Source organism: Carassius carassius, chromosome 13 (assembly GCF_963082965.1).
Source record: "Carassius carassius chromosome 13, fCarCar2.1, whole genome shotgun sequence".
NCBI lineage: Eukaryota > Metazoa > Chordata > Actinopteri > Cypriniformes > Cyprinidae > Carassius > Carassius carassius.
In genome coordinates this window covers 33993564-34021161 of record NC_081767.1, presented here as the reverse complement: position 1 = coordinate 34021161, position 27598 = coordinate 33993564, and the positions used below count along the sequence as shown (strand labels likewise).

General features: G+C 34.7%; 2 protein-coding genes across 4 annotated transcripts in view; one reads left to right on the top strand and one right to left on the bottom strand.

Annotated features, from left to right (window-relative positions):
* Window positions 1-76: 76 nt before the first annotated feature.
* Window positions 77-27533, top strand: rec114 (REC114 meiotic recombination protein). Of its 3 annotated transcripts, none has more exons than XM_059565434.1 (7): window positions 77-322; window positions 2246-2335; window positions 3370-3453; window positions 3965-4153; window positions 5196-5258; window positions 5371-5536; window positions 27356-27533. In XM_059565434.1, exons 1-6 carry the CDS (start codon window positions 176-178, stop codon window positions 5533-5535), a joined length of 738 nt encoding a protein of 245 aa, XP_059421417.1. In that variant the 5' UTR covers window positions 77-175; the 3' UTR covers window position 5536; window positions 27356-27533. The 3 variants fall into 3 exon arrangements, with proteins under 3 accessions (XP_059421417.1, XP_059421415.1, XP_059421416.1); XM_059565432.1 differs by lacking the exon at window positions 27356-27533 and adding an exon at window positions 7608-7729; XM_059565433.1 differs by lacking the exon at window positions 27356-27533 and adding an exon at window positions 7599-7720.
* Window positions 6630-27598, bottom strand: part of nptnb (neuroplastin b) — a 41780-nt gene continuing 20811 nt past the window's right edge. The window contains exons 3-10 of the mRNA XM_059565431.1: window positions 25949-26296; window positions 22670-22847; window positions 20517-20611; window positions 14884-15020; window positions 14495-14768; window positions 7866-7887; window positions 7681-7771; window positions 6630-7615 (exon numbers count right to left, since the gene is read on the bottom strand). Coding sequence (XP_059421414.1) covers window positions 7711-7771; window positions 7866-7887; window positions 14495-14768; window positions 14884-15020; window positions 20517-20611; window positions 22670-22847; window positions 25949-26296 — 1115 coding nt within the window. The 3' untranslated portion in view covers window positions 6630-7615; window positions 7681-7710. The remainder of the gene's footprint in view (window positions 7616-7680; window positions 7772-7865; window positions 7888-14494; window positions 14769-14883; window positions 15021-20516; window positions 20612-22669; window positions 22848-25948; window positions 26297-27598) is intronic.

The following is a 27598-nucleotide window of genomic DNA, read 5'->3' as shown; positions in this document are numbered from 1 at the left end:
TTTAATTTTCTAATTAATAAAATTCGACGTTGAATATATTGACGCATGCGCACAACTGTAAGAGTAAAGTCACGCGATTTAAATATTAACCGTCATCGGTCTGTGTCTCCGCCTCTGTTTATTTTCATTCGTTCTACTCATTTCATTTTCTGGAATAAAAAAAGTAAACGCGAATATGGAAAGTGGTTCTTCAACCGAAGAACATTCGAAGGACTCAACAATTTCGATTTGTGTTTGGAAACTGCGACGCTATGGTCGATTTATCCCCGAAGGCAAAGCAAAACCCAACTCCTCGGCCAGTAACGTTAACTGTGCGTGGAAGGTGAGAACTGAGCGAAAAGCCATTTCAAAACATTTTCATTTTACACACACACACACACACATATATATATATATATATATATATAAATTTTTTTATTTATTCGTTCAGACATTTCAGGAAAAGGAGTTTAGTGAGGAGAACAACTAACGTTAGTCACATTGACTTACATTAATACTACAAATAAAAACAGTAATTCTAAAATAATAATGATGTAAATAAAAAAGATAATGTTAATGTTGTATGCCCCATCATTGAATTGTTGTGATTGATGTTTGGTGTAATGTTTAATGGCTGCTAAGGTGTTCTGGGTGGTTTTAAGGGCGTTGCTGAGTAGATGCTGGGTGTTTTGTGTGGTTTCTAGGGTGTTGCGGGGTGTTTTGGGTGGTTGCTAGGGCGTTGCTGAGTGCATTCTGAGTGTTTTGGGTTGCTGAGTGGATTGCTGGATGTTTTGGGTGGTTGCTAGGGTGTTCCTGTGTGTTTTGGGCGTGTTATTAAGCCTTGCCACTTGCAAATGTAACCATTCAAAAGACTTTAAAGCATTCAAACACACGACTTGGAAAAGCTGAACTGAGCAGCTGGTTACTCGCGCGCTGTGCTCGGTGCGCACGCGGAGAGAGAGCCGTGTCTCACAGACAGCAACACTGAACCGAGCTCTCGTTTGCAAAGTTCTCCTTTAAGTTCCTCCTGCACTTCAACGAACAAAAACAAATCACAGTTTAAACAAACAGAAAAGGATGTGCAAGAGCCCACTTCAGCACCAAGGTGTTCTGGTGTTCAGGGCTCACGCAGAGAGAGGCGTCTCAAAACTCTTGAACACCGAATTTGTCTGTTTTTGCTCTTGTACCGACAAATACATAAAAAAAATATGTGAAAATACCCATCTTGGATAGTATGTTCGAAAAAAACTGTCAGTTATGTCTTAAGTTAAAGTAAACAGTTGAGAAAAAAATCGTATGTGTATTATATTGGATGCATTCATTGTCTTTTAAAGTGACCGCGCCAAATAGGGCTTGGGTGCCACGTTGCATTCTGGGACGTGGCGGGCATGTTGATGGACAAATAAACAGAACGAACATACAAATTAAACACTTTCAAATAGGGCCCACTGGTACAACCTGAACCGGGGCCCCGCAAACCCCAACTTACGGCCCTGTTTACAGTACAAACTTTGTAAGTGAACTATGAGGGCAAAAAAAACAAAACAGAAACAAAATAATCGTTCATTAATCGTAATCGAGGTAAAATGTTCAATTAATCGAGGTTTTAACTCTAGGCCATAATCGTCCAGCCCTATCCTAGGGTGTTCCTTGGTGTTTTGAGTGGTTGCTAGGGTGTTGCTGAGTGGATGCTTTGTTTTGGGTGGTTACTAGGGTATTCCTGGGTAATTTGGGCGGTTGCTAGGGTGTTCCTGGATGTTTTGGGTGGTTGCTAGGGTGTTCCTTGGTGTTTTGGGCGGTTGCTAGGGTGTTCCTGGGTGCTTGGGCGGATGCTAGGGTGTTCCTTGGTGTTTTGGGCGGTTGCTAGGGTGTTCCTGGGTGCTTGGGGCGGTTGCTAGGGTGTTCCTGGGTGTTTTGGGCGGTTGCTAGGTTGTTTTTGGGTGTTTTGGCGGTTGCTAGGGTGTTCCTGGGTGCTTGGGGCGGTTGCTAGGGTGTTCCTGGGTGTTTTGGGCGGTTGCTAAGTTGTTTTTGGTTGTTTTGGCGGTTGCTAGGGTGTTCCTGGGTGCTTGGGGCGGTTGCTAGGGTGTTCCTGGGTGTTTTGGGCGGTTGCTAGGTTGTTTTTGGGTGTTTTGGCGGTTGCTAGGGTGTTCCTGGGTGTTTTGGGCGGTTGCTAGGGTGTTCCTGGGTTTTTTGGGCGGTTGCCTGTTCAAATAGAGTCCATCTCAAGTCTCTGTTATATTCTGGTCTCTATTTGTGTTTCTTTCAGATCTTCGAGTCCAGTGAAAGCGCTGGCCAGCTGGAGCTCAATATTCTGGCCTCTGGTCATCTGCTAGTATCTCAAGGCCAGGAACTCTTGGTAAGATTATATGAAAACACACAGGATCTGTCTAGTGACCAATCAAACTTATTTTGGCCGGATATGAAACGCTGCTCTCTAAGCTGTCGACACTCCGTAAGCCGTGCGAGGTCAGGATAGCGCAGGTTCAGCTGAGCCCATCATAAGAGCTTGACCGTATTTCTTTTAACCCACTGAAAGAACAGCATAATCCCCTTCCTGTCCCACTGGGATTGCCTGGCTGAGTGCTTCGGATAGCTCCCAACAATAAGCCTCAATCTTGGACTCGTGGGCACAATAGTCTTTGGCTCCTCATGGTGAGCTGCATTTGGAGATCGACTCACTTTTTGAGCTTTTGTGCAACAGAATAACAGAGGCGAGATTTTGAGTCATTGATATGTGAAACTGGACACCCCTGTTTTATTATATGTAACAAGTTTTCCAAATGGAAAAAAAACTCTAGTCTACATATGAAATAGCCACTTTTCCATTTCTGTCAAATGTACAGTCTAATCTTTCTTTACATGCACAACAAACCAGTTGCAAAGAACGACACCGTGCAATGCAGATGCAATATTTGACATGCAAAGATCATAATTTTAATCTTATCTGCTTTAAGCATTTCTACAGAGAGGAATGATCAGTTCTGATTTTTTTTAAGGTTAAAATATGTACCTAATGTGAGGTGCGGCTCTGTAGAAGCATGTTGTTTTTCAAATACTGCACTTTCTATATTTATGTTATTAGAGCCCCCTTCTGACATGATTGTGTAACAGCAAAAAAACTCAAAAAAGTCTCAATGGAGAAAATGCTTGATTAACCCGACTATATATACATATATATGTACACCAAGCCACCGACACAACATCTGTGCAATCACATTTTCTCCAGAGCAAAATTGAGCAACTGTTTCTAATTCTGCAGTAAAAACACTGGAGGAGGTTGCTGATGGCAGGTTCATGCTGCTTGTCTTTTATGAGGTGTTTTCAGCCTGATATAATCCTATGAAACGAGTCTTTGCTGGATAATGATGATGTGTGGTCCTGTTTTCATAGGAGGGCTTTTCTCTGCTCAACGCACAGAGCTTCTTGAAAATCCAACACAAATCAGACAGTCTGCTATTCAACATGACAATCAAGGTGATTTTTCACATTGATCTACTTTGAGTGGATCTGTATATCTATACATATATATATATAATATATATATATATTCCCGTACCTTGATCTGGAGTTTAACAGCCATCTGAAACACTCAACAGGATGTGATGCATGCATGTCATCCTCAAGGTGGACTCCGCCTCTTCATCCTTGAAAGCAATAAACATTTAAATATGCAAATGCATTTTTTTATTAAAACTGCTACCAAGTGACCTCCAACTTACAGCTCAAAGACAAACTATGTGGCTTGCTAATTAAGCTAATTACAAGTTTTGTGAATACTGAGGCATTTCTTGAAAACAACAGAACTTTTAAATTAAAGTGATATGGTTGCAAATGCATGTGGAAATGCAATGCATAAATAGTGCAAAATTACACACGTTGATGCTGTTTACTGAGGTGTGTACTCAGTTGTAAACTCAGGTGTGTAGCTGAAATAGTGTGTTTGTTTAGTGAAATGTGATGTTTGTTTTGGTGTGTGTGTGTGTAGGGTGAGAGCCGTTTGGTCCGACTGCAGTTTGATGGCAGCAGTCGTGCAGAAGCGGCTGGTTTTTGCAGTAAAGCGGTGGAGAGGCTGCAGGATTATGTTCCTGTCCAGGAGCATCTGAGCACACCTGCATCTGCTGCTCCATCCGATCCTGCAGAACCTGGACCATCTACACAGCAGCAGCTGCAGCAGGTTGGAAATACTCAGAACCACCCATCCATCTTCTTAAAAGATGTGGAATGTAATGTGTGGAGAGTGATAAGAGTTGAAAAGAGATAAGGTAATTATTGGTGAGCTTGCAGGTAAGTAACAAGGCCTGAGCAGAAAACAAGCAACTATCTATCTGGAGTTGCTGTACATAATATGTCTAAACATTAACAAGCTAACACTTGTGCAACACGTTTAATGCATGTAACGTGACACATAACAGAAATAATGTAAGGATTTAATTATATCATGAGTCACAACTCAACTGACTTGGGATTTTATTAATTAATATTATATTTCCCTTGGGTAGCCATAAGAAATCATTTGAGAAATTATAATATTTTGATGAAAGATTATGAAAATTAATCCATTTATCGGACTATCTGGACTTACTGTGCATAATATTTATATAATTAATTAATATAATATTAATATAAATAATTAATATAATATTTTTTTTTTATCATAAACAGAAATTAGTTGTGCATCACGTTTATTGCATGTAATGTTATTTATAGGCTAAGAAAATAATCCAGTAAAAGATTTAATTTGATGACAGAACTGATTTCTGGTTTATTGAATATTTTTCCCTTTGGTTGTTCATCTGAATTATAAGGGTATATTTTATAATATTTTGATTGAATATTTTTATCTTTCCTATTTTATCATGCAAATATAAAGTGTGCATAATAAGAACCATGGTTTTGATTTCATGTTAAGGATAGTTAATATAACTGATAATCAATGTTAATTTGTATTTCCGTCACTAGGTGGTGCTGTTGGCTCATAATAATAATAATAATAATAAATGGGCACTGAGAGGGAAATGATCCCACCCTCAGCTGAACTATCTGAAATGTAAGGCTCTAAATATAGTGAACAAACACAAACACAAAGGGAAGTCTCTGTGTAAAATATGATTAGTGACAGCGATGAGATTAGTAATGAGGTTATTGATTGGCTGGCGAGAGCCTCTGTGTGAGTCCTGAGACTATAATAAACAGATCTATTTCTGTTTCCACTTGAGGCTCCTGAAGATGCACCACGGGAGGCTGCCAAGGGACCGCTGTCAATCAAACATCTTTCTCAGGTACCACTGTAGTACCTGATGTCGTCAGGGATATTTTAACCTGACCTCTGAGATGTTATCTGTGGAGTGCACACTGACCGTTTCACGCATCTTCTTATCTCTTCCTCTTCAGTTCTTCCTGGGCGAGCGTGAGCTGTGTCTACCGATGGCGTATCATCAGTGCACACTGCCCTCTGGAGGCCTGGAGGCACTACTGCGCCTCTGTCTGCTCGATTCGGGTTTCCCTGCGTTCGTGGAGGAAGTCGAGGAGAAGCTGAAGGAGCTGACGCAAGAATGAGGTAGAGCTGCGCTCACAGAATCACTGAATGTTGTGATTCTGAACTAAAACCAATTCATGTCAATACAGCTGACAAATAAATATAAGAGAAATATTAGAGATGTTGTCTTTACAACTAACAGACATAAGCAGTAAAACGATTCAAAATCATATTAAATGAAATAAAGCTGAAAGGAAAAATAAGATTTTTTTTTCAGTTTAACACATTAACGAAATAAAATGAGGAAATCAATAACTTCTGTAGCTTTGAGGATTCATCTATATTTAATTTAGAATTTAGTGGTTGATAACATTATTCCGTTTCTGTATATTTCCTACTTGCTGATGGGCGCAGGTAATGAAATATGACATTTATTATAATGGGTTTATGTGAAGATTGTGTGAAGCGCACTTAAATTAGAAGTTGGTATTTTTTATGCAGTCTAATAGATGTTAAAATCTTTATCTTTCAAATATACTGTCAAATATACTGTCATGTTGAATGGCTAGTCAATGGCTATATATATATATAGATATATATATATATTTCTCTCTTTGTTGTTTCTACATTAATTTGAAGACTGAATGAGAAATTATTGCATTATAATATATATAAAAAAAGTTTGTTAAATGGGATTAATTGTGATATATTTCAGAAATAAAATTTGATTAATTAGGTTTTTCTTTTAATCGGTTGATAGCACTACTAAAACTATATATATATATATATTTTTTTTTTAAATAAAGCAGAAATAAAATATAAATATTAAAAACCTTAAAAATATATATTTTTAAATGCAGCCTTGACAACTAACTAATAAAGTTTAAGTACTAAAATAACTTAAAAATTATTTACTTAATAATAAATTAGTTAAATTAAGTAAATCTGAAATAAAATATAAATAAGAACAAAAAAATAAATAAATAAGTTAACAACTAAAACTATTAAAATACTTTTATTAATTTAAATAAAGCTAAAATAAAATAGAAATAAGGAACATTTTAACTAATTACATTTAATTAATAAAAAAATAAATAAAACAAATGTTGCATTGCTGAGTCATTTTAAAGGAGACAAATCTCACAGCTGATTCACTCAGAGTGACACAAAAACACATATTTTGGAACCTTTATTTTGAAAAAGGAAACAGTTGGTTTCACATAATAGTTTGTAATGGCTTTAGCTCCACTCACTTCCTCCCTTGATGTTGGTCCGTTGTCATGGTGACACACACTGTATTGATCAGGAGTTGTCATGCAGTGCACTTCAGAAGCGACGCACCCTTATCCCATTAAAGCTTTTGATTCTCCGAAATTAAACACACCCACCCCACCTTACAATTATCAGTAGATCTATATGAATACATATTGCATAGGATTATAGCCATGCTGTACAAGAATCATCTTTTCTCTAAAAAGAAACACCATTTACAAAAAAAGATATATTCTTTTCCTTTTTTACAGATGCTATGGTAATATTTGAACACTTACAGCACCACATGTACAAGACGTCTAAATTACTCCAGAAAACAAATTTAATACAATATCAGCTTTAAGATTAAATACTGTTCTGCCACTCACAAAGATTCTTGCATTCTAGCTTAAGACAAAAACCTTCTTTTAGTATCGTTTTATTGGATGATAAACTGTACAAAGATCTCGAGGATTCCTTACTTAGTTTTTTTTATCCATTTGAATTTCTTTAAAAACGCACACACACACACACACACACAGACACACACACACACACACACACACACACACACTAGCTATTCATCTGGATGCAACGTCACTCAAAGTAACAATAGAAAACGATATTCTGACTCGTATTCGATTATGTTATTGCATGCATTCGAGACAAGATGTAGATATGAAAAAGAATTAGTGCAGCAGGAGGGCATGATAAAACAACGAAATGCAACGTTGACAGCACGTGTAATAAAATCATCATCATCTTCACCTTCAGAATGATTCGGTCAGCGTCCACATCCACACACATCATGAGCCTGAATAAGGCAAACTTAAGAGTCTTTATTGTTGGGGTAATGCTGTGGTCATTGTTGTTTTCTTCTCCGTGTGGTCAGGATATGCAGTCAGTCGTCTGGAAACAGGGGAAGGGATGCATTAGTTGGCATGCTGTTTGTAACTCCACACTGGATTATAAACCTTCAGCTTCTTCTTCGTCGGTCCGTGGACTCAGTTGGCGTTCCGCTGTCGTATGTTTTTGTCTTTGTGGTTGTTTGTAGAGTTCGTTTTTCTGCATGACAGATGTGTTCGGTTAAACTCTTGGAAGCATTATAACGTCACGTGTTAATGAACTCATTTATAGTGTTCAAGAATTGTGTTCTTACGTTGATGCAACTGGTTCATCATCTTCATCAGGGTCGAGATGCAGGTGAAGAACATGCAAGAAAAAAAGATATTAATTCATCACACGGATCTTTTTTTCTGAAGTGTGTTAGTTTCATGAAACACGAAATTAGATGATAAACTGTTTGTTGTCTGGTTTAATAGTCATTGTAAAACGCAACAGCATAAAACTGTTATTATAATATATTTGTAATTGTTTTATTTTCTGTCTGGGCTCATGATGTCGATTGAAGTGCATGAACACATAATTGGATTGTAAATATTTAGATTCTCTATTAATATTAATAAATACGATTTCAACTGAAGACATTATTTGGGTTCTCAAGGTCATCACAAATATCAGTGAATTTAAAAATTAGGATTTCCTGGATGCTTGGACAAGTCATGGAAATGATTATGCTAACGCTCAGTTAAAATAATAATAATAATAATAATTGGGAGGAAAAAAAATCATTTTGCCTTTGCAACTAACTGAAATGGAATACATAAGACAAAAATTAAAAATCTATTTCGAGCTGAAATAAAATATAAATGTTAGATGAAAAACTTAAAATAATATTTTAAAAAAGAGAATAAATTACGCTTAAGTAGCTACTAAGTTTATTATTATTATTGAATTGAAAGAAAGCTAAAATAATATATAAACATTAGATGGAAAACTTAAAATGGGAAATGTTTAAAATGAGAAAAGTAAACTTCGTTTATGAAATAAATCTGAAATAAAATATAAACATTAGTTGAAAAACTTAAAATATAAAAACAAATGTTGCCTTGGTGAGCAACTAATATTAAATGTTTAAATTGCAGTAACAATATTTAACAGTAAAAATAAGTAACAGTAAAAATATTTTTTTTTCTTTGAAATGAAGCTAAAATAAAATCTATAAATGTCTAATGTTGAATATATATATATATATATAGAGAGAGAGAGAGAGAGAGATTTTGAACACCTAGAAAACACATGGAAATCAATTGGTGCGGTGACCCTGAATAAATCTGCTCTGCAGGTGAATAAACAGCAGTAAATCTGGAGCAGGTTATTGCTGATGCAGGAAGCTCGTCTGAGTTAGAGGTCACTACAGACAGACGGCTAGTTCTGGTTAGTGTATGTCTATCAGGACACAGAGCAGGTTATGACGGGACAATATGAGTCTCTGACACACATCTGAGAGCAAAACTTCATCTTCATCAGATTAAACATTCAGTGTAACAATAATCCACCAGTACTGTAACATACAACAGAACAAACACATGTTCCAGTGCAAATCTAAAGCCATTCTCATGAGCTCCAGCCATTCGCTTCTTTTCAATCATTATTTAATTTTGTTTTACATTTATAACACTATACCTTGGCATTAAATTACAGTTTCTAATACAACGGCAAATTTGACATCTTTCTCTCTTCTGATCAATGTATTCTCTCTTTTAGAAATCATAGAAACACTTTTGTGGTTTGCAAGGTCATATCTAAATTAGAAGAAAACAATGACTACAACACATTTAAGTTTACATTGCAGTCTCATTGCAATTTCAGGCAATTCCAATCAATCATTAATGTTGTTCATGATATAATAGATTATATACAGTTTCTTTACCCTATATCATAATACTTTATTATATTATATTAGCTACTGTGGTTTACAAAATCATATTTCACATTTAAATAAAAGAAAAACAAATCACAAGGATTGTAAAACAATTAAAACGGTTTAAAAAACATTTGATTTTATAATGTAATTTTAATTACAATTTCAGGCAATTCCATTCATTGATATCTTTTGATATAACACATTATATACAGCTGGTTTCCATTATATTATATTATATTATATTATATTATATTATATTATATTATATTATATTATATTATATTATATTATATTATATTATATTATATTATATTATATTATATTATATTATATTATATTATATTATATTATATTATATTATATTATATTATATTATTTTATATTATATTATATTATATTATATTATATTATATTATATTATATTATATTATATTAAAATTAATGCTGGGCAACAATTAATCTAGATTAATCGCATCCAAAATAAGTTTTTGTTTACATGATATATGTGTTTACTATGCACTGTATACATATATACACACACACATAAAAGTATATATTTTGAAAATATGTACATATATTTACATTTATATATTTATTCATATAATTTAAATTATATATAAAGATTTTTAATATATTAACACAATATGTTTTTCTTAAATATATGCATGTATGTGTGTTTATTTATTTGTATATACATAATAAATATACAGAGCATACACACATATATTATGGAAACGAAAACTTTTATTTCGGATGCCATTAATAATTGCCCAGCACTAAATATTATATTATATTATGTTATGTTATGTTATATTATTAGAAGCATGATTTTTGTTCTAAACCAATAATGCATCTCATTTGTGGTTCAGATTTTGAACAAACTAACGTCATTATTGTGTAGTCTGCTGATAACGTTGTCTATCTGACCTCGTGTGGTCAGTGTGAAGGAACGTTCCTGCAGTAATTGACTTTCACTCGTGTCAGTATATCTGCACACAGAGGTGTAGAGGACTGGAAATATGAAATCCTGGCACGAGGACTGCAGCTGTAATGTGCGTCATCGCATTATGTCCTCATCTCTGATTCTGTTGATAAGACTGTGGGCAGATATAATCTACCTTAATCTAGCACAGCCTCCCATCACTCTCTCTCCTGGGGACAAATCCTCCCCAAACCACAAAACAGGACACAGCGTTCATGCACGCCAGCTTTCTCTCCTTACTCCATGTCTTGCATGCAGTCTTGCTGTAAAATAGTGTCTGTAGAGGCAAAACAAACAGCCAGACACATGCCAGAATTCATGCTTAAAAATTAAGCGGTGAACTCTGTTTTTTTTCTATCCAGATGTTCCTATGATGCTCATTTTATTTATTAGTTTATTTATTAAAACTGACAGCTTTGACTACATGAACAGATTTAACTAGGTCATCCAATAAAGATATCCAGGTCAATCTCATGAAACCTGACAAGAGTTCAAGAGCATATCTGGGGCAAAATTTAACCCCACCAAAAAAAAAGAAAAAAAAAAAAAAATATATATATATATATATATATATACCTAATTATTATATATTATTAAAATATAAAAAAATTTATATAAATAAATTTTGGTATTATGACATACATTTTGAGATATATACTGTATATATTATTAGAAATAAAATAGTTAAAATAATAGTATTAGAAATAAAATATAGTTAAAATAATGTAATTTTGGTATTGTGACAATTTTAATAATTTACAAAATAATTTATAATAAAATACTAGTAGTGAATATTATATTGTAAAATATTTATGGATAATTTACCATTTTAAATATGATTAAAATTGTGAATTATCCAAAGATCATGGTGGTATTTGCTGTAATACTTTTTCATAAAAAAAAAATAAAAACAATAATATTACAGTAACAGGTACAATACTGTAATACAATAAGTAAACACATAAATGTCATAATCAATGAATATGAAGGTGAAATATGCCCCAAATATGTTTTCATGAGATTCATCCATCAAGTTCTTGACTTCACACAGATATATTACTACAATCCAGAAGATAAAAAAAGATTATTTTCTACCATACGAGTAACAGCAGAGAATCCAGTCTCAATGAATACTACAGCTTCATATCTTTTGATAACTAGATAAGCATCAGCCTGAATGAGGAGACAAAGACAATCTCAAGACATGCAAGTTCTCAAACTTACCAACAACCAAGAATATGAATCCACATGGAGAAGGAAAAAAACTAAGTTTCACCCGTTATTTACTTGTTATATCTTCATTAATTAAGCATAATCTTTTTGCAATATTTGACTGCTGGTTATTTATCCTGAAAACATTTGCCAGATGTCAAGAGTTCAAAAAGAAACTTCATGTACAAGTTTTCATAATTTAAAGCGTGTTAATTGATATGATTATCCATCAGGAAACTAGATGAAGTAAGATAATCAATGTGGGTTGAGGTTTTTCTTGATTTGTGCTAATGTGAATAATTTAAGAGTTCTGAAAACGTAAAAAATAAATAATCCTCTTAAAAAGTATAATTATCATTTTGGAGCTTATGTTTACAATTTTAACCATTATCGTGCAAGCCCTATATTTCACTGTAAAGCAAGTACGTTTGATGCAGGATCAAGATGACAAGCTATTTCCTTTAGAGACATGCAAGGATCAGATGTTTATAAAACCAGCAATGTTTTTAGAGAAAGTAAACTGGTCATGTTGACCTTTATATGGTTTTTTATTTTTATTTTCTATTCCTGCCGTAGCTCGGTTTGTACATGGGAAATCCCAATGCATCCTTTGCAATTCACTGCTAGACATGTAAACAAACACTTACTGTGTGATCTGATAAAGACTGCAGTGAGACTGAATAAGACAGACGTATCTTGAGTTCTAGCTGGAGTTGAGCTGAACACAACAGAAGTCTGTAGGTCAGCAGAACACTGTAAAAGGTAGCGTCTGACCACCTCTGGCTCTGAGATACCCGTCTGTGGTTCTGCAAAGGTCAAATCAGCATGGAGCTACGCCTGACTCCATCACTTCAGAGACTGTCACACTTCACAGCCTCCACATGTTCAGAACGGACCCATGATTCCCCATCCTCTTCCCCCTGCAGCCACACTCTTAAAAACTAGGGTTCGTTTCTAGCATTAAAGAGCCTTTAACACCTATGAAACCTTTTAACCTTTTAATTAACTAAAATATTCTTTACATTAAATTAAATAACAGTTCACTCAAAAATGTATATTTGCTGGCAATGTGCTCACCCTCAGATCATCCGAGATTAAGTGTTTGTTTCTTCGTCAGATTTGGAGAAATGTAGCATTGCATCACTTGCTCTGCAGTGAATGGGTGCCGTCAGAATGAGAGTCCAAAAAGTGCATCTGCTGTTGTCTCTCACATATTTGTTTAGAGCTGTTTAAACGCTGCTTGATCTGTGCAGATTTCTCTCCTGATTCAGACCAGAACACTTTTTCACTGGAGGAAGTGTTATTATGGATTATAGACTTCATAAAACATTTTAATGCTGGATTTGTTTCATCTTTTGTCTTCTCCAGATGTTAACTGATGGACTGGAGTGCTGTGGATTATTGTGATGTTTTTATCAGACTCTCATTCTGACGGCACCCATTCACTGCTGACACTGATGCAATGCTGCATTTCTCCAAATCTGACGAAGAAACAAACTCATCCTAATCTTGGATGGCCTTAGAAAGAACATTTATTACATTTTCAGCAAATCTTTATTTCTCTGAGAACGGTTCACTTGTAGATTCTTTTGGGGAATCCCAATATGGTTCTTCAATCGCATTTCTACAAAAACCCCATTCAGGACCCTTTATTTTTAAAAGGGCAAAGACTGACAGAATGGATTTCAGAAAGAAACACAGCCTTGTTTCCAAATATCTTGCAATAACCGGACAATATTACCATTTCTGTTTCTCTTATTGAGATGAGAGAATAATGTGCAGCTGATGAGTGAATCAATTATTCATTAACTTGAAGAGCGTACAGATGTGAGCAGCTCTAGTGCTCTGATCTGTCTTTCTAGTGGAGGATCCGGTCTCAGATTAAAGCGTGGTCAAGCATAGAGGTCAGTATTTCCCAGTGGCTCTCCTCTGACTCAACTCTCATGAATATTCACTCGTGCTACTACACTAAGAGCCCCGTCCATAAATGACCCTCTAACAACCTGATTCAGAATATATTATTAATGGCGGCAACTGTTTGTGTGGTGCATCACAATGATCTGAATATATATGATATAAGAAGTCATTGTGGAAGTGATGACAGCAATCTATTTATGTCAACTTTTGATGCATCATGATTTTCTATTCGCAATATGTTCTTGGCAGTGGCTCAATAATAACTCTATAATCAATCACAGCCAGCAATTTTGAGAGGATGAATGCAATGGTGATCACTGAAGAATCAACAGATGTTTTACTTTCATTTGCGATCATGAAAATAAAATGCTGAGACAATTTAACAATTACTGCTCTGATTCTAATTCCATTATTGATTCTTTCAGTACTTTTGGGGAAGTGATGTTTGGACATTTTAGCCTTGCAATAGAGTGCTGCAGGAATGAGTCCTAAAATTGGGAAATTAGTTGCATTTTTGTCAATGAAATAAGGTCTGTTTAACACAAGCTCGAGATATTTTCACTTTTTATTCTCAAGCATAAAATACATCAGATCTCATGAGTTTGGCGACAACTGACAAGGCTTCAATAGTTCAATAAGTTATCAAATAAAACATAAGAATCATACACTTTTGGTGGTCACTCACAGCTCATTTGTAACAGTAATCCAAAAGCAGATGGAAAAATCCTATTTGTTTTTGTTACGAAAATATGTGACCCTAAAAAGCTTATTTATCCAGTATTGCCTTCCTACTCTGACTCTTTTTGTGGTCCAGGGTCACATACGTCATCCCCACAGCACTGTTTTCAACAAACAGCTACAGGAAGTCATACCACAAGACTTTTAGCAAATAAAGCAGAGCGCTGCTTACCGTCTGGAACCTCGTCTGGCCTCTTGCGCTTCTCGTAAACCACAATGATGACCACGAGGATGATAATCTCGGCTAGGACGCCCAGGAAAGGCCAGAGCGGGGCGAGGTGACTCCTCACCCGCAGGATGGTCACGGACTCTTTGGAGCCGATGATGTTTGAGGCGTTGCAGACGTACTCGCCCGGATCTGTGCGAATGTCCAGACCCGTGATACTCAGCTCTGTAAAATTCTCCTTGTTGATGACGAAGAATCGTCCGGTGCTGTTGTCAACATCCTGTGAAGAGAACATCAGCTCATCAGCTTCAATGTCATACCACGAGGAAGAGAAAAAACATTTTAATGGTTGTGTATACACTATATATTTATATGATTATGACTTGGTTACATACGATGTAAGATCCCCGGCCCACTTTCTTGCGCCACGTCCACAGAGGATGCGGGTATCCCACTGATTTGCAGTACAGCGTTGCGTTTTCTCCTTCTTTTTTGTTCTCGCTTCGTTTATGGCCGATGATTTCAGGAGCAGCTGGACAGAGACAGAAAGCTGAAGCTTTTTCATCACTCGATTATTTGATCTTGTTCTTCACTCTCGTTATCTGGTCTTGACATACTCTTTATTCGTTTGGTCATGTGATGTGATTTTTGTGGCACGTTTGTAAGTCAAGTGTTTAAATCGTGTCTTTATTAGTCGCCGTGACATCAAAATTGACAAATTTACTTTAATAATAATAATAATAATTAGTTAAGATGTGACATATCAAATGGTTTTTTAAATAGCAAATTAATATCGTAACACTAATGAATTCATATTAGGGTCAGGGGGCGGGACATTTTCATTCAAGACAGCATCTGATTGGACAAAAATCTGCATATGCTTGAAAGCAAGACGAGTCATCAATATATTTGGTCTTTTTCATGGAAAATTACTTTATTTGTCAATGCAAAAACTGCTGTCCTTCCTTAGTATTTTTGTCTTGGTTTCCAATACTAATATTTACACATTCTTAAATCAAGATGAACATAAGTCTTAATTCAAAAACTTAATTTAACAACAGTTGATTTTTCTGACTTTTTAAGTATAAAATTGGTCAGAAAAAATACTTTTTTGCATTTCATCTTGCATTTAATAAATACTGCTTTAAGGATGTTTAGACATTTGTACAAACAAGAAAAAAATGCACCTTAAAGAACTATGGGGTCAGAATTATCAACTAAATTTAAACCCCAGTTTTTTTCTAATCTTAAGCATAAACTCAGAAAATAATAGTTCTTACGTCATTTTGCTTCTCAAGTAGATGTATCTTGGAAAACAAGAAAATAAAAATACTGATCAAGAACATCAGTTCATTCAGGGTGCTAACGGTGTATAATTGTGTATCCCAACACCACAAATGATTGCTATGATGAGACGGACGGCGCAGACCTAATTAAAAGCTTCCCCTGTCTGATGCTGAGTCACTGGATAATACACAGCTCAATGTCACAAACCCCACGGCCCAATATTCCCCAGAATTAAGAAATACTGGATGTGATCGAACCCCCCCCACCTCCCACCGCTAATCTCCCAAACTGCTGTAATTCCCTCCGTGCAATTAAACGGGATGAAACGAATCTCGGAGCGTGAACGTGAAGGATGGAGAAGGCGTGGATTCGAACTTGGCTGACATCACCAGCTCTAATTATGGTGCACACGCACCTTCTTAGGATGGAGTGTGTGTGTGTGTGTGTGTGTGTGTGTGTGCGTGCGTGCGTGTGTGTGTATGTGTCACGTGCAGAAAAGCAATGGGGAGCTTAGCTGGGCATTATCTTCACTCACATCTCTGAGACACAATAAACCGGCCTCCTTCCAATCACAAACACCTCTTCATTTATACTGTATATAATGAATGTAATATTTATATTGCATTTAAAAAAAAGTTTATTTTAATGTGAAAATAAATGTATTACTCTCTATTATTAATGAGAGTCACATAAAAAAAACTATATATATGCATACATATTAGTATATTATATTAGTATTTTGTTAGTATTTGACTAATATATATATATATATATATAAAGTGAAAATAAATGTATTACTGTTATTAATTAATTAGTACTGTTATTTTCTAATGAGATACACGTTTTAGAACATTGAAAAAAAAAAAGATCTTAACCGTCCTAAAAATAGTTGTCATTCTCTTTTTCCAAAAATAAATAAATAAATTCAATAATAATAATTAAATAACAAAAAGGAAAAAAGATATGGCAAAATATATTTTCTACGAAACCATTATATATATGTATACACACACACACACACACACACACACACACAAATGTATACATAGAGTATAAAGAGCATACATAATGTTTATGTCTATATCATTTATTTTTGCTCATTTGATTTAGAGGTGAAATGTGACCTAAAATAGGAAATTATATTTTGAAAAGCGACAGTGAGCTCAGCGTTATCCTCACTCACTCACTCAGCATCTTTCTGATCACAGAAGTCTCTTTCTTCCTCCTTTCCACCCATCGTCTGGCCCGCTTTCAAACCCTGATCGCCTGCAGACGCGTGGGATCAATGCAAGCCAGAGATCAGTAACAGCGTCAGGATACTGATAGATGCTCTACGCTGCTATTTACAGGGCGTCTCATTTGCCTTGAAAGGAAGAGCTTGTGTTACCCAACCCCCAATGCAATCTGCGTTTATATATATATTTACAGCAGAATCGAGACAGGAGTCCATGCAGGGTGGATGTATGGAGTAAAAGTGACTCAGGCGCACGACAGATGGCGTACTGACATCCTTCCTTAATAATGCATTACTAAATATAAACACACGTAAAGGTGCATGCTGGGTTTTATTGCACCAGACGTGATTTAATGCAATTACGCCATCATACAGAAGAGTGGTCTCTGATTACTGTGCACCAACATTATAATATATAGCTGTTTAAAAAGACTCGGGAGTGTAATGCTCGAAACATGCACAGGGCAGATTATGAGTGGACAGTAAACTCCTGCCGTTAGAAACACTGGGAGTGAATCCAGAGCCTTAATCCAGACCCAACCCATCACACGAACCTCCATCTGTTCCCTCAGAGAGTGTGTGTGTGTGTGTGTGTGTGTGTGTGAGAGAGAGAGACTGGAGTGAGGGACGACTCTTTTTTTTTAGTATCGGGTGAATCTCAAATCAATCATGTGCAGGTTATATTTCAGCACAGATTAAAAGAAACAAATAAGACCATGTTTTTTGCTTAAAGAATGTGAAGCCTATTTTATGGACCTTTTACATTTTTTTTTAAATAACATATTATTTTCATGACTAATAACACATTTCAATTTGAATTACCTTAATGCAAAACATCTGATTAGTTGTGTGTAAATTATATATTTAAATTCTAAACTATTTATATCATACGTTAGTGTTTTATATATTGTATATTTACAATGAAAATTAATTTATTTCTAATGAAAATCACATTTGAGAACAGAATTAGAAATATACTGAAAGTTTGAAATGTATTTAAAAATATGAAAATATATTAAATATAACACACACAGATATATATATATACACACACACACACACACATTTTTACACTGTGACATTATTCCCATTACACATTTTGCCTCCCATCTGAATTATCTTAATGCAGAAAATCAAGAAAGAAATTCTGCACAAATTTTTTGATAATATTATATAAATTGTATTTTGTTTATATGTCATGATAGTATTTGGATGTACGGTTATTTAAAAAAACATTACAGTAAAAATTACTGTATTAAATAATGAAAATCAAATGAGAATCACTTTTTTTTAAAATGGAAATTAAAAATAATTTTTATAGTCCTTAAACAGTTGTAACTGTAATTATTTTCTTTATTAAAAAATAATTCTTTTTATTAAACAATTATATTTAGCAATATATCCTCATCCTTTTTCTGCAATGGCAGGTAAAAAAATATGAATAAAACTATGCTAAAAATAATTATTAAATAGAAATAATAACTTATTTTTAATTTCAAAATATAACAATTTATTTTTGTTCACTAGATTAAGTGGCCGTTTTCATTTATTAATTTCATCCTTTTTCTGTCTTTGCAAAATAAATGATTATTTATTTAATTAATTAAAAATGATGTCTTATTATTTATTAAATAAATAATTAGACATTATAAAATATTCACCAAAAATCCTATGTAGCATAAAAAAAACAACTAAAACCTAAAACTGTCTTGTGGCTCCAGCAAAGATGCATGTAAAGAGATATAGATAAGACAGGAGCATCGCGTGTTTCTATCAGAACGACGCTCGTGGCACATGAGAGCTGAATGCTGTCATCTCACAGACTCAGGGCAGAAGAGCCCAGCCAAAGCGGACAGCGACATCATCGCGTTACGTAACCAGGCAACGCTTAACGAGAGCCTTGACATAACGATCTGGGCATGCTCAGTGCGTCTGATGACCGTGTCAAAACAAATTGGCTTAACTGTGAGGAACACGCCTGCGAGCTCAGACTGTGTCGGGTCTCAGGGGTTTGTGTCTGACACTGTTCTAGTGAAGATCACAATCCACTTCATATACACTACATACAGACATCATTTATCATCTGTTGATTCCACTGTCCAGAAAATTAGCAGAACCTCCAAATGAGGTAAGGACATGCCTGGATCGTATTTCACCACAAAATATAAATAAATAAAATAAATATAATTTTTGTAATTTGCAACCAACAACAACAAAACACAATGTATTTATTTGTCATGTACCAATTTATGCTTTTTTTTTATATTTTTATTTTTATTTTTAGAAATCGTTCAATTAAATAATAAAACTCGTGAAATTAGAGTTTTTTTACTGTAATATAATAATCAAATTGTAATGTGCAAAAAACTATGGCATTGTCAAGATAATAATGTATGCTCAGTTAAATTCAAACTTATCAAATAAAATGTAAACTAAAATTTTATTAATAAAAATTTCTTCTTTTTTACTGTGAGAAAAAAATCTGTGAAATCTATTTTTGTAATACGCAAAAAACTATGGTATATTCATGTGACATTAAATTATGCTTCTTTAAATAAAAATATTTTTAAATATAAAAATTATTCAATTATAAAAACATGATATCAGTTTTTTTACTGTAATAATCAAAATGCAATATGCCAAAAATATATTAATTTATGCTTAAATTAAAATTAATCTACATTTTTAATTAACAAACATTTTATGAATAAAAAAGTATACATTTTTTACTGTGAGAAATAAACAAAAATCTGTTTTAGTATTATGCATAAACAATGTCATAAGTATTTGTCACTTACTAAAATATGCTTATTTAAATTCAATTAAATAAAAAAACTATTACTGTTTACAGTAAAAATCTATTTTTGTAATATGCAAAAAAAGGTTTTATTAAATTTCCAGGTCCTCATTTATGCTTTCTTAAAAAATAGTTACATTTAAATTTTTAAAATATAAAAAATGTTATTACAGTATTTTACTGTAATATCATAATCAAATCAATAAATGTATCATTTATATATAATTAATAAATAATTTTAGTAATATGCAAAATATGGTATATATATTTGTCATTTACTAATTTATGCTTATTTCATTTAAAATAAATTTGTATTTATATTAAATTTATATTAGGTTGAAATTCATAGCATTTCATTTTTAATGTAAAAAAATATAATGAGAAGCTCAATTAAGATGCTTAATGACAAAAAAAATTCAAAAGCATTAAAAGACGTTTCTCTTTTGAGTCCTTTTCATTAACAGTCTGAAATATAGAGTCGCAGCAGCACGTTTGACTCGTTATGAAGTCGAAGCCGGATGGCTGTCTTGATTATGAGTGACAGCAGCTGTCTGAGTGTCACTATGTCTCAGACTGTCTCGGGTGAGTTTATTTTGAGGTGAAGAGAGGCTAAATACACTCCAAACAATACCTAATTATAACAAGGGTTAGGTCTCCTCTGGATGCTGTTTGCGGTATGTTAAAATGAGTTTTGTGAAAGGATTTCTTACCTTTGACCTCAATGGAAGCATTGGCATTGGGAGCCGACTTAAAGCTGTAAACACACATGTATTCACCCGAATCATCTGTCCTCGGTTTACTTAACCTTTAAAAAAACAAGAAACATAATCACTGCCAACTCCATGACAGAGCATCGCTACAAAACCAAAGAGTTCAGCAAAGGCTGAAAATACCTTTATTTATTCCCCCTTGTGTCACTGCAAACCTGTGCTGTTTCTCTCATACTGATCGCACAACACATACAGTATCTTTGTGTGAGGAACATTTACATTTATGCATTTGGCTAGTACCTTTACATGTCTACAGTATATCATTTCATGCATCCCCTGGAAATCAAACCCATGACTTTGGCAAGACGTTGCAAGCATCATGGTCTACTGTACTGTTCAATGCAGGAATAGAAACATTCACAGATTATCTTCCCACCAAGCCATGGAATAAACAATCTCCACAGTTCAGTTTTTTTTCCCATCTTGGAATTCTGAGGGAAAAAAGTCAGAATTATAAGATACTGATTCAGGATTCTGATTTTCTTTCTCACAATTCAGTTTCTATTCCATTCTAATCAGACTTTTTAAAATCAGAATTCTGAGTTTAGCATTCTGCGATTCTGACTTTAAATTCGACTTTTTTGATCTCAAAACTCAGGCTTTTTTCTTCTCAGAAATGTGACAATTGCGAGATGTAGAAATGCACTGGGGGAAAAAAATCTTAATTTTAAAATAAATCAACATTTTCACTAGAACCTTGTATAGGAAAGTAAAGTTTGTGCTATTGCATAAGAGCCGATAATAATCAGTGAAGCATATAACATTATTAATCATCAGAGAGAGCGACCTATCATGACAGCATTTTCAGAAAGCATTTTTCATCATCAGGTGGCGGCTCGTGTCGCTGCACTGGGAACATGGACAGAGCTTGATGACGCAGTGCTGTCTGCATCTCTGAGTCTGTCACATGCAGATCGCCTCGCCTCGCACCACATCACTCTCTCAGACTGACCTGACTCTCTGAAAGCTCTCAACAGACGAGTCACTAAAGAGATTCGTGCTTGAACGTCCCGAGTGTCCTCATAAAAGAGCTTCTCAGGTATATGACATCTGCTTTGAGACAAAGCTTCTTCTGAAATTTAATATCATTTCTATATTTTAATGTATATGATTGTGTGTGTGTAAAATATAATTATAATAATTATATAATATAATTATATAATAAATATATAATATAATTATAATATTAATAATAGATATTAATATAATTATATATATATAAGTAATATATTTACAATGTTTTACATATTTAAGATGTATTTAATTATTTATTTATTTTTTAATACTTAATATATATATATATATATATATATATATAGATAGATAGATAGATTTTTTTTATTTATTTTTTTTACATATATTTTTGAGAGATCACCATCAAGGATAATGGGAATAACAATGTATATACTAATATATATATATATTAGTGCTGTATGTTTACAATATAGTTATAATATGTGTGTATAATGTGTATATTTACTATGCATTTATATATAATATAAAATGTAAGAATATATATATATATATATATTTTTTTTTTTTTTTTTAAACATTATTTTTTTTTATATTCACTGTATGTGTGTTTATTTATACATACATTATAAACACCATACATCTACATATATTATGTAAACAAAAACTTTTATTTGGGTGCAATCAATCGCGATTAATCGTTGGACAACACTTATATATACTGTATATATATACAAATTATTACATTAAAATTGTAACTTTTTTGCAAAGGCACAATATAATCTTTATTCTGCTATCCATTTGTGTTAGAAATGCTTGATTCATTCATTCAATTTTGTGGTGAAATATGACATGAATTATCCCGAGCTTCATCCACCTGTCAGAGAGACTAAGCCTGAAACACAGATGACATATTTAACATTTATTTGCAGTGCTTCCTGCAGAACTACTGGGCTTTCTTGATCTATCAACATGTTTCCTGATCGCTTTTATAATCGGAGCGACGAGTGGAAACGATTAGTAACTGACAGCATTTCACAGATGCAACAGAGAGAGAAAACAAAAATGAGAAGTACCGATAAACCCAAAGCAAAAGGGATGTTTTCGCACTGAGATCTCACTTGAACTTGGTGTGTTTGTGCTCCGTCCTGGTGTTGGGAATCTCCTGTCCGTTCTTCATCCAGAAGGTTTCCCGGTGGGTGCTGTGTGAGTTAGTGAGGTTACACTGAAGGGTGATGGGTAACTCCTGCACGCTTTTAGGCTGTAAAATCTCCTGATCGGAAGCATTGATCCGTGGCTCTGAAACCAAGACAAAGTCATGGACAATTAGAGAGAAAAGCTTTACGATCTGTGTGGAGAACGGAGACAACACGACTAAACACACTACATTTGCACAACAAATAGTGTCAAGTTCCTTTATAGATTATCTCGACGCTTAAAGAGAAAGTTCACCGGAAGATGAAGATCCGGTCATCATTTACTCTCCCTCATGTTGTTTCAAACCTTTCTTTCTTTCTGTGAAACACAAAAAGAGTTTTTTTTTCCTACAATGAAAGTGGACTAGAAACAATGACTGTCAAGCTCCGAAAACAAGTCCACAGATACATTTTAAGCTGTAGCATATGAGAACTTAACACAGAGGAGTAAATGATGTCTGTTCATTTTTGGGTGAACTATCCCTTTAAGAGCACATATACTATACCTCCGTACTTCTCTGAAGGAATGCCTGAAATGGGACAAACATGGATTGCGAATTCTTCTATTTTGACACAAATCATTAATTAGACACTGAATTTGCACCTAAAGACAATCAGAAATCAAAAGTGAACATGCATTTGTGTTCTGAGCACAATATGAGCCTCATCAATAGAGCACAAGATCACTTTTACAGCGAAATCATCCAGTTTCCATTAAATCCAGTTCAACTTCATTTCAAGTGCAAGCTGCAAAGTTTCTATTGGTGTTCTCTTGGCATATATAAGTGGTCATAATTGATATCCAGTACCAGTAGTAATGCTTTACCGTTTCAATATTGTCTAAGGAGTCGGACAGCAAATTAAAATCTGCACATGTTGATTTATACAGAATTGAAGTCTGTTTATTCGTGAAATATTACGACCGAACTGAAGATGCTTTTCGCCATCAATAAAACACTCAAAAATATATATTTTTAAATTCCATCAATTTAAATTACATGGTTTTAACATAAACTCAAAAAAAATATATTAACATTTATTTCATTTGATTTTAATAATCATATTTTCAGACATTATTCCCGCTCCGCTGGGAGGGGCACGGGGTGATCCATGTGCCGCCAGGAACTCCAATTAGCATTCCTTACACCTCCTCCTGCAGTTTGGTTTATCCGAGGGGAACGCTACAGCTAGATCACTCTCTCTCTCTCTCTCTCTCTCTCGCCTACTCTCTTCTACACACAATCTGAAAATCTCAGTCTCAGTTCGTCTGGAGATCCTGCCGAAGGTCATCTGGAGGACACCTGCTATGAGGAGAGAGTTTAATGGTCAATCCTCATCCAACGATCACAGAAAACTGTGAAGGGAGGTTTGGGGGGAAAAAAATATGTGTATTAGTGATGCACCAATCCCACACAACATTAAAGACTGTCAAAACTACATTTAGTGTTTGATTTTTGTGATAAGATGGACAGAATGTGAGAGTTGAGACTTTTATATCAGAGGTAAGAAATGCACAAAGCTCTGCGATTGCTGGAGAGGAGGTGCATTACAAATAATGTTTGGTGAGGGAAAAACTGCACATCTGATTCATAAAGTCAGATAATCCTGCATAAACTGTACTTTTTATAAGTGATATTGCATTTATGTATTACATCTGACATCCCTGAATCCTTAATCTAAATTCTGTACAATTCTACACAAGTTTTTCCCGCTCCCTTTTGATTGACAGGATATGAAAACACAGACTCTCAGTGATGACAGAATATGCATGTTTAAATTGTCTTAATTTAGCAACCCCTAATAGACAGGAATCCCCAAACTTCAGTTAAGACCGACTGCTTGGCTTTATGTTAGCAGGTGGTCATTACTGAAACACAGACAGACAGTGAATGCAAAGAAGGTCATTCTCCAGATGTGGCCAGTTTTATATCTGAGACAAGAGATATATTGAGATAAGGAATTGTACGTTTAACTGAGATGACCCATTTTTCTTCTGTCTTCTTCCTGGTCTCATCCACCCTTTTCCAAGGACAAAATGCACAGAATAAACACTGCATGACTTCAAAGCGCCGTTGGGCTTTACGCTCTGCACAGGGCACACAAAGCCAGGCTTTGGAGTAAATAAAACAACCCATGCAAAACAGGAAGCAACACAGGAAACAGAAAGAGCCGGGATGGACGGCTTGTATAGGGTGAGGGAGGAAGGAGTGCAGATGAGGAGGAAGACAGAGCAGGGTTTTATCTGGGTTTGTGGTCATCCACAACAAGAGGCTCAAGTGCATTAGGAGAGGAAAGGAGCTGAAGGACTATTGATTTCAGTGGGAATCCTCAAGGTCTGCCTGAAGGAAAGGAGGACGTTTGGACACACCAAGGTCAAAACATAATAAAAATACAAGAGGAATCGATACCCGGATTCCAAAAATGAACCTAATATGGGTTTTGTTTGTAGCACGGCTGGGTGGCATGGACAAAAAATGTTTATGGTGGAAAATGTTTAGTTATTCTTTCTGCAAAAAATGCTTTATATATTGCATAATCGTGGGGTAATATCAATTTTCGGATAATCCAGTGATTTAAATATTTTTCTCCTTTTATCCAGACATAAACAACAATATCAGATTATATTCATAACGAACAAATACGCAGATATCAAAATAGAAATGCACATATATGAGTGGATGTGCAATGTTTGACTTTCTTTTTTTTTTTTGTGGCACAAAAATAATAAAGCATCACAGTTAATGCTGTCTATAATCATTGACTTAACCAAAACTGTAATAATCCCACCACAATAAAGCACTGTTTGCATTATGCAAAGGCATTTAGGCAGTGTCAATGTCCGTGAAAGATAATATTACAATATATAATATTTTAGGACCATTTATGATGTTTTTGTCCTCTATGCACCTTTTACGTGCAAGAGTTAAAAACAAGCCAACACAGAAAGCTGACAAACTTCAAAATGCAATTCTAGTTCCAGTTCCTTCATTCAAATTCAAGAATTGAATCAGGATTCGTGCAGTATTCATTAAACACATTCCCTGATGCACACACAGACACGATGCACATCAGCTCAATACAACACCCATAAGGTTGCATGCAAAACGACATTTCAAACCTAAATTGAACTGCACCGCAGGTAATCAGACTCATGCCAGAGCCCGAAAAGGAGCATCTAGCTACTACAGTACAATGAGCACTCACTCTGCAGCACAGATATGGTGGCTTGCGTTCGGATCCAGGTGATGGCCGGGTTCTGGCGGAGGTCGTTTCGGCGCGGGTCGTTGCTGGCCCTGCACTCGTAGATCCCAGCGTCCTCCAGCGTGAGGCGGGAGATGGCCAGCACGCTCACACCGTTGGATCCGTACGCCGTGTTGATGGACACCCGCCGCTTGCGTGCACCGTCCCACAGCTGCTTGAAGGAGTCCGCCCTGTTAATATCGGCATACCACCACTGGATCTCCGGCACGGGGTTACCCACCACGTCACAGTACAGCTCAAAGGCGTCTCCGGTGAGCTTTATCTCTGACATCGGCGACTTCACAAACCCAGCTGGAGAGGAAGAGGGAGCCAAAAAAACAAAAGCATACGATCAATTAATAAAACACAAAAGAAGAATGATCCAAATGCAAATCAAGAAGGAACGAGCCACAAATCAGAAATGAGTGTAAAAGAGTAGAAGTCAGAATAATAGAGCATCACAGGTTAATGGACAAAAAATAATAACCATCTTTGACTGTTGTAAAGGGATAGTTCAAACTAAATTAAACACTTGATCATCATACAGGTGTTAGTCAATGATGGAAGAACGTTCATTTTTGATGGAACTTTCCCATTTTAACATCATTCCGAAAAGGCTTCTTTACTATTTCTACACACTGGATATTACGTCTTAAATTGATGCTCTAACCATCTTACCAATATCTTAGATAAATCATAAACAGAAAGACGAGAGGAGAAAAACATGTGCACTAAAAGGAATATATAAGGTCTGGAAGGATTGCTTCACATTGGCAGGATAATTTAGCGATGCTCAAGGAAAATTGTCGATGCCAAATTGTCTCGCAACATTGCAAAATAATACAAATAATAATAATTTTCTTAACCAGTATTTTTGTCTTTATCAATATGCTTTTCATTAAAAACCATCAAAAAAATTCCTAAAAACTAATTTACTAGGAAAGCAAAACTGAAAATACAGCTTGGATAAAAGGTTATGTAGAATAAATGCTTTCATTTACAAGTTTTGCCTGATGAAATTGTTTTCTGGCAACAATGCATAATAATAATCATATTTTTATTGAGCAGCATTTTTGTCTCTACCAATTTTTTTCTAGGAACAATCCTAAAAAACAGGAATTTACTTAAGAAACAAAAATCATGTCAAATAATTGCTAGCTTTCTTGCTTGTAGAGAATATATCTTTTTCCACTTATATTGGACTTTTATCAACTTTTTCTACCCTTATTGATAAACTGCATAAATCTGAAAACAATAAAAGGCATTTTGTCAACCAGAAATACTTAATACAATATATATTTTATGAAAGCAATTTTGCTTCTCTAATAAACGCATCTTGTTTTAAGGATTTTTAGATTTTTTTTTCCCCAGAAAACAAGACAATTGTGAAGCCTTGAAATTCTGTGCACTTAAAAAAAAAAGCTATTTTGCAAAGATCCAGATGGCAATAACATCAGCGCATCAACGTTTATCCCAGCAAACAGTGAGATTTGAAGAGACGATGCCCTTCGAGATGAAGTTATTATTGTTGTGGATTACCGCGCATGTAAATGAAATGATTCATGAAGGTTTGCTGGAGTTCACAGAATTACGGCTTTCACAGTAAGAGACTGA